The sequence below is a fragment of the Elephantulus edwardii genome, unplaced genomic scaffold, assembly GCF_000299155.1.
Source record: "Elephantulus edwardii isolate Elephantulus edwardi_28Jun2011 unplaced genomic scaffold, EleEdw1.0 scaffold00054, whole genome shotgun sequence".
NCBI classification, from domain to species: domain Eukaryota; kingdom Metazoa; phylum Chordata; class Mammalia; order Macroscelidea; family Macroscelididae; genus Elephantulus; species Elephantulus edwardii.
Genome location: NW_006399804.1, coordinates 4,212,943 through 4,224,596, shown reverse-complemented (window position 1 = coordinate 4,224,596; position 11,654 = coordinate 4,212,943). Strand labels below are relative to the sequence as shown.

Here is an 11,654-nt window from a genome sequence, read left to right as displayed (position 1 = left end):
AAAAAAAAATCACATGAGCCTATCAAATGATGCACAAAAGGCCTTCAACAAAATCCAACACCTCTTTCTGACTAAAATACTTTGCAAAATAGGAAAGGACGGGAATTTCCTCAATATAGTGAAAATCAAATTTGCAAAACCTAGAACTAGCATCATTATCAATGGAGAAAGAGTTCATCATCAATGGAGAAAGAGTAAAGGCATACCCTTGTGAACAGGAGCCAGATAAGGATGTCCACTTTCACCATTCCTATTCAATATTGTGTTGGAAGTACTTCCTATGACAGTAAAAGAATAAGAGGCATCCAGATTGGCAAAGAGGAGGCAAACTGCTGCTATGTTCAGATATACACAATGAAAATCTCATCAACTCAACCAATAATCCCATCAACTCAACCAAAAAGCTATTAAACCTAACAGACCAATTTAGTAGAGTGGTAGGCGATAAGATCAACATATAAAAATCAGTAGAATTCCTATACAGTAACAAAGAAAACACAGATAAGGAAACTAAAAAAGCAAAACCATTTACAATTGTTTTTGTTGATTGCCTTCAAGTGGAGAACAACTCATAGTGACCCTATGAATAAAAGGCCTGAAGCCTTTCTTTAACTATTGACATTTCTCAAAGTTCATAGTTTCCGGAGGCATGTTGTTTAGGAAGTTTGGTGCCACTCCTCCTTCCAATAGCCACCCCAAATTGATATACTTAGGAATAAACCTAACTAGAGACAGATACGACTATTTAAGAAAAACTACAAAACATCACTTTGAGAAATAACAAGACTTAAATAAATGGAAGAATGTTTCTCCTCACGGATTGGAAGACACAATACAGTGAAAATTACAATCTTACAAAAAGCAATCTATATGTTAATGCAATCCCAATATAGATACCAGGTTCCTTTTTCAAAGAGAAGAGGCAGTTGTCAAGTTTATTTGGAGATGGAACAGACCCCAAATTAAATACACACTTCTGTAAAACCAAAATGAAGTGAGAGGTTAGGGTTAGGGTTAGGGTTAGGGTTAGCACTTCCTGATCCCAAAACCTACTAACCATCCATCTGTAATAAACAAATGGAACAGAATCAAGAACTCAGAAATAAACGCATCTCCTTATGGACTAGTATTCGACAATGAAAGAAAATCTATCAAATGGGGAAACAACAATCTCTTCAACAAATGATGCTGGGAGAACTGAATTTCTACCTACAGAAAGCTAAAGTAGAATCTACAACTCACATCATACACAAAAATTAACTTAAGCCCCCGCAGCCCCACATATTCTCGGCTCTCGTGGGCTGCTGCCTCCAGCGCCGCCTCTGGTCCGCTGTGTATCTCCTGCCGCCATGCCTGGAGGTCTGCTTCTTGGTGACGAGGCCCCCAACTTTGAGGCCAATACCACCATCGGCCACATCCGTTTCCACGAGTATCTTGGAAACTTATGGGGCATTCTTTTCTCTCACCCTCGAGATTTTACTCCAGTTTGCACCACGGAGCTTGGCAGAGCTGCAAAGCTAGCACCAGAATTTGCCAAGAGGAATGTTAAATTGATTGCCCTTTCGATAGATAGTGTTGAAGACCATCTTGCCTGGAGTAAGGATATCAATGCGTACAATTGCGAGGAGCCCACTGAAAAATTACCTTTTCCCATCATTGATGACAAGAATCGGGACCTTGACATCCTCTTGGGCATGTTGGACCCAGCAGAGAAGGATGAAAAGGGCATGTCAGTGACAGCTCGTGTGGTGTTTATTTTTGGTCCTGACAAGAAACTGAAGCTGTCTATCCTCTACCCAGGTACCACTGGAAGGAATTTTGATGAGATTCTCAGAGTAGATATCTCTCTCCAGCTGACAGCAGAAAAGAAGGTTGCTACCCCAGTCGACTGGAAGGATGGAGATAGTGTGATGGTCCTTCTAACCATCCCTGAAGAGGAAGCCAAAAAACTTTTCCCTAAAGGAGTCTTCACCAAAGAGCTCCCATCTGGCAAGAAATACCTCCACTACACTCCCCAGCCTTGAGTCTGTGGGGTGCTGGAGCGGCTCACTTAGCGGAGTGAGCCAGGGGGTGCCAGCTGCCAATCATGTGTTCCTACAGCAATTCCAGAAAACTTCCTAGTGTGATCATAGCCAAGGTCTTTAGGTGGCTCTACTACTGCTTATTAAATGAAAATGACACTCAACATTTCTTAGGATTCTTTACTCTGTGCCTTTACCAGCCTTCTGTTCCATTCAAGTATCAGAACACTGTACCTATATTGGACTCATATCTCATTGGATCTCATTGGGTTTGTGATCAACTGTTCACTGTCAGTTCATGGTAGAAAAGTCTGCCTTCATGAGAGAATGACTGTCAAGATTTTTAGCCAATTTAATCAAAAGCCTCTCCTCCATTAACCATTTTGGGGAGCAAGAGTGAGGTTCAACTTCCTCTGTAAATATCTTAAGTATATATCCCAAAACTTGAGAAGCATGAATAATCTTCAATATTTAGCATTTTTACTTTCAAAAATCCATTGCCATCAAGTCAGAACCAACTCATAGCCGACCCTCCAGGAAGAGATTGTCCACCTTTCTCTCTTGTAGCCGACAGTGGATTTGAACCACCAGAGTGCCACCGCCTGCAAAACTGGAAGACAATATATAGTTTCAGCCCTGTACTTTCCCAGTACAGCCTGGAAGGGAAGAGCAAACTAAATATTTTTGTTACAATAAATTTTCTGTGATAAATTCTGTCAAAGTTGGGAGGCTACAGAAAAGACTCCCCTTGTCTGCAGAGGAGGTTTGAGCAGTATGACGAATGCCACGTGCCTTTCACACAGTATTTCTGTACGTTAAGAGCACCTTCTAGGAAAGGGGAAGAGATGGAAGATGTTTACTATAGAACTCTCTAGCAGTGGATGACTATTTTCTGAGTTTTGCTTTTTAGGGATCAGCAAATAAATTCCTTTCTTAAAACTGAAAAAAAAAAATTTAACTTAAAGTGAATCAGAGACCTGGGGTCAAGCCTCAAACCATAAATATCATGAGACAAATGGGAATAAACATCGAAAGACTAGCTTATAGTACAAACAGGCAAGCAAATACACTCAGAAATACACAAACAAGAGAGGTTAACATCAATGAATGGAACCCTCTAAAAATTAAGTCTCTATATGCATCAGAAACGTTCACAAAAAAAAAGAAATGTTCCCCAGTATCATGAAAAGAAAACCGACTAACTGGAAAAAAAAAATATATGGCTCTATCATCTCAGATAAAAGTTCTCATAACGAAAACAAAGAATCCTACAGGGCCTGCACAATAAAAAGACTGATACACTAATTACAAAAGTACTGCCTCTGAAAACCCTTAGGAGGGCCAGCTATGGATCAGTTCTGACTCAGAGGCACAAAAATAACAACAACAAAAACAGAGTATCCATAAAAAGCAGACTAATAACCCAATAATAAAATGAACAAAAGATACAGAAAAATTTTTCCCAGTGAAAAACATTTGAATGGCCAAAAGACACATGAAGAAATACTCAAAATCCCTAGCAATCAGAGTGATACTAATCAAAACAATATATATACAATAATATAACATCTTACACCAGGAGCAGTTGCAAAGTTTAACAGGGAAGCAATAGTGAGATTTGGAGAAGACGAGGAGTGACTGAAACTTTCATGCACTGCTGCTGATTAGACTGCAAAATGTTATGACCACTCTGGTAGGCAGTTTAGCGTTTCTTAAAACGCTGAACCTAGATATCCCTTATGACTCAGCTATTCCACTACTAGGAATATATTGCATGTAAATTAAAATAAGACACAGATATGTGCACCTATGGTCTTAGCAGTATCATAGACAATAGCAAAAAAATGGCAACAGTCGAAATTTCCAAAAACGAATGAATGGACTGAGAAACTGGTACATTCACATAATGGAATATTATGCAGCACTATGAAAAATGATTATGTAAAATACTGTTATCACTTGGGAGAGTCTAGAGTACATTATGCTGAGTGTACTAACTCAATCTCATAGTAACAAATACTGCATAAAACTATTATTGTAAAAATTGAAGGATAAATATTTAGATGTATGTGCATGTCCAAAAGAGGAATGGGAGGGGGTAGAGGGTGGGGGAAAGGAAAAGGTGGAGATTATACTGGGATGTTATTTTTGCTGTTGTTATTAGATGCCATTGAGTCGAGTACATCTCATAGTGACCCTATGAAGAAAAGATCTGAACCCTGTTCTATCCTATGCCATCCTCATACTTCCTGACACCCAAGAGTCCATTGTAGCTGTCATCATGTCAAGTCAACAGGCTGAGGGCCTTCCTCTCCTTTGATGACTCTCCACCCTTTCCAGCATTTTGTCCCTCTCCAAGGAACAGCCAACCCCTCCTAGCAACAGGCTCAAAGTATGAGGTAAAGCCTCATTCTTCTTTCCACCAAAGAGCACTAAGGCTGCATCTTCTCCAAAACCTGTTTATTCTTTTTGCCATCCATGGGATGGTCATCAGTGTTCTTCTCCAACACCAGCTCAAAGGCATCACTTCTTCCTCTGTCATCCTTATTCACTGTCCAGCTCTCAGATGCATAACAAGTAGCTGGAAAGACTATGGCATGAATCAGACAAACCTTAGTCCTCAAACTGGCATCATTATTCAATAATTTGTAGAGGTCCCTAACTGCAAACTTTCCCACTGCAATGCATCTCATTTCCTGACTGCTGGTATCAAGACAGCAGAGTTTAGTGTGTGGATGTGGGGGTTTATCAAAGAATTGGAAAGATTTATTAAAAAAAAAAAAAGAGATGGGTAATAAATAATAGGCATAGATCAATAATGATTGGCTATATGAAATACAGTATGTATGAATGGTCGTATAAAGCACAGTGTAAAGGAAGGATTGTGCAGAACACAGAATACATGAATAAAACACCATGTATGCAAAAATAAATTCAAAAATTGCATAAATACATTTAGAAAAACTCGTGACAGTTGTACAACATGTTGAATATGATTAATGGCATTAATTATACATGAAAAAATATAAGCAGCAAATGTTTTATTATGTATATATGTACAATAAAAATATTATCCAGAAATTACTATAATGCTCAAATTATATGTAAGTTATTTTATCTATAAACTGTGAATTTAAATAGTATAATGATGTTTACTGCTTAATGTGATTATATTTGATTAAGAGAAGAAAGAGAAAAGTTCTGGAATAGACTGAATTATATTATATACCTTGATCTGGAGTCACTGAGTAGTTAACTTACTCATATCACCAAACGATTGGCAGCTTATGTCTATCAAGAGACACCTCAAAAGAAAAGCATGTTAATGTACTTCTGAAAAATGAGCCACTGAAAACTCAATGGGGCAATTTTATTCTAATTCAAATGGTGTTACCATGGATCAGAATCAATTTCACAGCAACCAGGTAGGAAAGAGATTCCAAATCAACAGAAAAGATGCCGATTAACTAATAATTGTATTAGAAAGGCTAAGTAACCTTCCTCCTCAGAGGAGATTGCCCATCTTTTCAACAATTGAGAAGACTTCATTACAAATCTAGCAGTCAGCCTCAGTTTTACCTTCTTGTAATAACTCTAGCTAAAAGTCATCCTAAACAGACAGGTTTCCAACACTTTTCAGGCAATAATTTACCGAAATGCTCATCTAACTATAAAGAGACAAACTGGCAAGCAAAAAACATGGGCACAAACCAGACAACCTGTAATTTTATATGGGAGATGCAGGAGCAAGAAACAATGCACACTGAAAGAAAAATGACAACAGTCAAGTACTCTTATACCTCTCAATACTCAGTTGTTGCTGCTGTGTGCCATCAAGTCAGAACTAACTAATTTCAAAGGCAGTAAATCGCCCAGAAAAATTACCCAAACTTCAAATCGCAGAGGAGCTGATGGATTTGAATAATGTGCCTTTGAGACTGCAGCACAGCTTCTTACCACTCCAACACCAAAGAGACAGAGAGAGAAACAAAGAGACAGAGACTGAGAGACAAATCAGCGCACACAGACACAAAAACACACACTCATTGACAGAGCCAACAGATGATGCTAAAATTTCACAGCTTTGAAGAGAGAAACAAACAACTCCACAATAATAATAAAAGACTAAAATTAACCACTGCTGGTGAAGGACAGAACAACTAGAAACTTAACAAAAACACAGAAAGTGTAAATGACATGACTAAGCAACTGGCTTTCACTGACAAATATAGGCTATTTCACCTAACAAGAGTACACTACACAATCTCTACTAGTGTACATGAAACATTCTCAAGAACAGATCATATGTAAAATCACAAAATCAAGCATCAATAAGTTAAAACATCGAAATACAACAGAGTATTGCTGTCAAACAAATCGTAATTCTATAAAATTCAACAACAGGAGATCAAGAATAAAAAGAAAGTACATGGAAAGTAATTAATACCCTGTGTGTTGTATTGTGTAATATAGTAAGTGGGAGGAGGGGGGGAACAAACTCAACCTAATTGCTGTTAATTCAGACTAGACTCAGAACCGACCCTCCAGTGGTTAATTGGAGGCTGTACATTGAACAGGAGACCTTATTGACACGGGGCAGAAGAAGAAATATCACTACTTATTTTGGTAACTTGATACCAAAAAAAGCCTCTGAAATATATATGATGTGACATGAGTAGAAAAGATTGCATGTTGTTGTTGTTAGGTACCTTAGACTTGATTATAACTCATAATGACCCTATGAACAATCTATCTGAACTTTCCTTAAACCTGAACCATCTTTATAATCTCTGATAAATTTGATCAATTGCTGGCTATAAAAGTTAAGAAAAATCCTCAACTATTTCATTTTTGCCTTTCATAGTTGATGCTTGTATTTGAAAAATACCTATATTAAAAATTCTTCCTTGTATTTATAAGGAGAATATGCTAAAAAACAGACATAAGTTCAAGATAGATCTGGGAATTTTCTTTGACTGTAACTGGAACATTATTCATATAAGTCATAATACTCTTCAGAGAAAAAACTACATAGAATTTCTTTCTATTATTTACTGATGTTTTGAACCCAACAGTCTCTTAAAAAAAATCATCACAATGACAAGACTACAGGTAAAGTGCTGCAATATTTTTTCTACCCCTTTCCAAACTCTGTAATAACTCTCCTTTCTAGAAAGAGATTCTGGTGCCTCTAACTCTTAACTGAAGTATGAAACTGTTATAAAATAAGACATTAAATAAAGACTTTAATTTGCCACTGTCCCAGAGTACAGTCAAGTACAGAACTGCTTGTAAGACCATTTATGAACTGGATGCTTAAAAGTCTCATCACATGACTCACCCTTAACACCCTGCAATACACAGAGGAGCCACAATAAGCTAATGCTCACAAAATTTAAAAGAAAAACTAATTCTACGTCTATTACTCTGCACAAGGAGAAATTTAATTTTCAAATATGGGTGAAAGATTTCCAAACAAAAGTGATACTAACACCAATTTAAAATCTAAACACCCGTTTCTCTAAAGATCTGTAGCTCTGTAAAGTCAATGAGTAGTTCCATTTAGTCCTACAGAGTCGTCATGAGTTGGGATGGATTTGAGAACAAGGAGTTTGGAAGTTTTGTTTGTTTGTTTATATGGTACAGGTAATAGACTACAAAGAACAACTGACAAGGGAGCTCTGGTGGCCTAGTAGGCAAGAAGCTGCACTGCAATCCTGAAAGCACACAGTTCAAATCCACCAAATGCTCTGCAGAAGGAGGGGCAATCTCCTCCTGTACTAGTCAGATCCAATTTGACAGTACACACACACACACAAAAATGATAAAATAAATTAAAAAAAAAAGAACTGACAAATCAAGATTTATTGGATTGTGATAAAGAAAGGAGGTTTACAGAGTATTACAGGGTCTCTACAAGAATAAGACTCATAATCCAATTACAAAATAGGCAAAAGACTTCACAGAAGACATTCAGATGGCCAACAGACACATGAAGAAATACTCAAAATCACAGGCAGCAAGAAAGATGGGTTTAACAGGACAGGAAGCAATAAATGTTGGGAGAAAATGCAGAAAAGACAAGAACTCTAATACACTGCTGGTGGGGTTGTAAAATGGTACAGCCACTGGGAAAAGACAGTTTGGCATTTCCTCAAAAGGTGGGATAGCTATTGCTGCCAGTTTAGGGCCTGTGCCAGGAAAAGAAGTCTTATTCATATACAGTGCCACCCAAAGGTAATAAAGGAGGTCAGAAATGCTTCCACTGTGGAAAGCTGGGCCACTTCAGTAGACAGTGTAACAGATGAGAGCCACAGATAGGCAATGGAGTAGAGAGGAAGCTCCCACTCACTTGCTTTAAGTGTGGATCTGAAGGATACTTGGCCAAGGGTGGCCCACATCAGGTCCTCGTTGCTGGCAGGACTCCCAGGCCCCAGCTCCCAGCTGGAAACAAAGGAGGACGCTTCAACGATTTAGATCCTCCCAGAAGAGCTGTGAGTGAGTATTAACATTACTAATAAGTATATTCGTTTTCTCCTGGACACAAGAGCCTACTATTTGGTCCTAAAAGCCTTCTGAGGTCCCAACTCTTCTCACTATTTCTTAGTTGCTGGAACTGACGGGAAACCTCACAAGCAGTTCCTTACTTCACCTCTGCCTTGCATGCGGACTTCCGAGTTGTAAAACAACCCAGTGGTAGATGGAATTTGCTCCAGGACTTAAGAACAAAAATTGACATAGTTGAGCCTCTACATCTTGTGGTTCCTAACCTTGATACTCTAACAGACAAAGTGCTAGTCAACAGGCCTTTTATTGTAAGAACTACCTTCCCTCTGTAACTTGATTTGTGCCACTATTAGAGCTTCTACTTAGAATATTATTGCTTTTTCATTTTTGACTCATGTACTTTTAACTTGTTAGTTAAATTTGTGTCTTCTAGGCTGCAACACTTCCATGATAAAGGATATGAACATGTATGGCTAAGCACAACTGATAACAGTGCATCTAAATTCCAAAATCAAGCTCCATAATAGTTTATGTGTTTCCTATTGCCAAAGGGGCCCTTTAGAGTAGTGAGAAAAGACCTTCACCCTGAAACCTACAGCGTCCCTTTTCAGCAGGAAGTAGCTAAGAGAATATGCCATCCCCTTTTCCTTATGAATCAGGGTGAAGTCTATCTCAGGGAGGAGTGATAGGGAAAGGCAAAGGACACACTGGCAAAAGAGATTAATCAGAACTGGTTTTGACAAGCACTGTGGCAATTGGACAATTAAAACAGACTTTCTATGGGGGCGAGGGGGAAGGAGAACAAACTGGGGAGGAGGGTAGAGAAAATAGTGCAACAATGAAAACCCAAAATCTCTGTAAATGTTCATTAAAATTAGTAAAATTTAATAATTAAAAAAAGTTTGGATAAAGAAAATACTTATTACCCAGCTATTCCACTGCAAGGAATATATCCTGAGGAAATAGAATTGAGACACCAATGTCCTCAGGAGCACTACTGACAGAAGGGGAGGGGGACCACACAAAGAGTCAAATGTCCATCAACAAATTAATGAATAGAGAAGTTTTAGTAAATTCATGCATTCAGGAGCAAAAATTTAAAAAATGTAGTATATAATACTGGCAAGATTGGAGAACATTATGCTGAGTGAAATACTGCATAAGAACATTATTATAATGCACACTCATGTATATTGCAGCTTTGTTCACAATAGCAAGGAGTTGGAAACAACCCAAGTGCCTATCAACAAACGAATGGATAGAGAAGCTGTGGTATATTCACACAATGGAATACTATGCTGCATTGAAAAACAAGGAACTCATGCAGTATTATTCAAAATGGGTGACTCTGGAGGACATTATCCTAAGTGAAATATCTCAGTCACGAAAGGACAAAAACTGCATGGTGCCACTGTTGTAGAATGGGACTGATATCAGGGTTGGGGTAAGACTGAGAAAAAGTAGATAAATTATGTATACTGCATTGAAACAGATGAGGGAGAGAATAATTTAAAAGTGATATATGATGGGTTATTATAATTATCACAGGAGTCCAGAATTAAGGGTGCATAGTGGAGTGCACCTGGGGTGATGGGAGGGGTGCGGTGGGATTGTATACGAAAGAAAGAATTTTTCTTTTACTTTTTCAAAGAGAGGACCAAACTCGCCGGGGGAGATGTGCTAGGCAGGGAGAAAAGTGCAACAATGAATGAATGGAAATCCAAAATCTCTGTAAATGTTCATTAAAATTATTAAAATTTTTAAAAAGAATATTATTATAAGAGAGAAGTAGAACTAATAAGATATACATAAATGAACAATGAGAGAAGGGGAGGGGCAAGGGGGCTTGCAGGGGAAGGGGAAATCGAAATCATAGTTTTGCAGTTTCATAGGTAGAGGGAGGCACTGAAAGAATTTGGAAAGACCCAGTGAGGATCTGAGAAAATGGAGTGATAATGGAAATAAGACCAATGATGATACATTTTATAAAACACAATGTATAGGAATGAGTGTATGAAACACAATGTGAATGAAGGAATGTGTATGAATTTTGTATGCAAATCAATATAAAAAACAGATTTTTAAAAAGACAATTATTAAAATCCAAGGGAAATTAGGTAGCCATCTTTCTTACACACATATACATCCCCACTCTTTAAGGCAAAGTGGTGGTAGAATAAACTAAGGGTTATGCTGTCAAATGAGTGGTCAGTGGTTTAAATCCACTAGCCACTCTTTGGAAAAAAGATAGTATGCTTTCATTAAGATTTTCAGCTGAAAATCCCAAGTGAGTTGTAAGGCTCACAATGGCGGGTGTTCTTCATGTAAAGTCTTATTTTAAATATGTTTGAGATATATATATATACACACACACACACACACATATATGCACACACACACATACAGAGAGAGAAAGAGAACACGCTGCTCTTAAAATGTTCCAAATTTCCCCCCATCTATTACAATCTAATTTGATGGATTTTGTTACTATTATAAATGTATTTTTTTAAAGTTCATTTTCAAAATATTTCTTTCTACTATTTCATGGAAATGAAAACAGTTTACAACCACAAAAAGATAAAGGTAAATAATGCAATTGAAAAATGGGCACAGGATATGAACAGACACTTCACCAAAGAAAACATTCAGATGGCTACCAAGCACATTAAGAAATGTTCAAAATTCCTAGCTCTAAGAAAGATGCAAATCAAAACAACTATGAGATATCCTCTCACCACAGTCAGAATAGCAAAATTTAACAGAATAGCAAGCAACAAGTGCTGGCAAGATTGTGGAGAAACTTGTTGGTGGAAGTGTAAAATGGTGTAACCACCGTGGGAGGCGGTATGGTGCTTTCTCAGTAAGTTGCAAATAGAGATACCATCTGACCCAGCAATTCCACTACTGGGAATATACCCCAAAGAGACCATAACTGACACCCAAGCAGATATATACACACCCATGTTTATTGTGGCTTTATTCACAATAGCAAGGAGTTTGAAACAACCTAAGTGCCTATCAACAAACTAATGGATAGAGAAGCTATGGTATATTCACATAATGGAATACTATGCTGCATTGAAAAACAAGGAACTCATGCAATATTATTCAAAATGGGTGACCCTG

The 11,654-nt window shown here is 37.8% G+C and overlaps 2 protein-coding genes across 2 annotated transcripts in view; one reads left to right on the top strand and one right to left on the bottom strand.

The window, feature by feature from the left end:
- MLLT10 (myeloid/lymphoid or mixed-lineage leukemia (trithorax homolog, Drosophila); translocated to, 10) overlaps positions 1–11,654 on the bottom strand; it is a 318,731-nt gene that overhangs the window by 118,748 nt on the left and 188,329 nt on the right. The gene's annotated exons all lie outside the window — the stretch shown is intronic.
- On the top strand, positions 1,350–2,024 carry LOC102859549 (peroxiredoxin-6-like). Its single transcript, XM_006887055.1, has one exon. It carries the CDS (start codon positions 1,350–1,352, stop codon positions 2,022–2,024), a length of 675 nt encoding a protein of 224 aa, XP_006887117.1.

Excerpts from the sequence above, each read along its gene's own strand:
- LOC102859549 (XM_006887055.1), top strand. The coding sequence starts at position 1,350 with ATGCCTGGAGGTCTGCTTCTTGGTGACGAGGCCCCCAACTTTGAGGCC.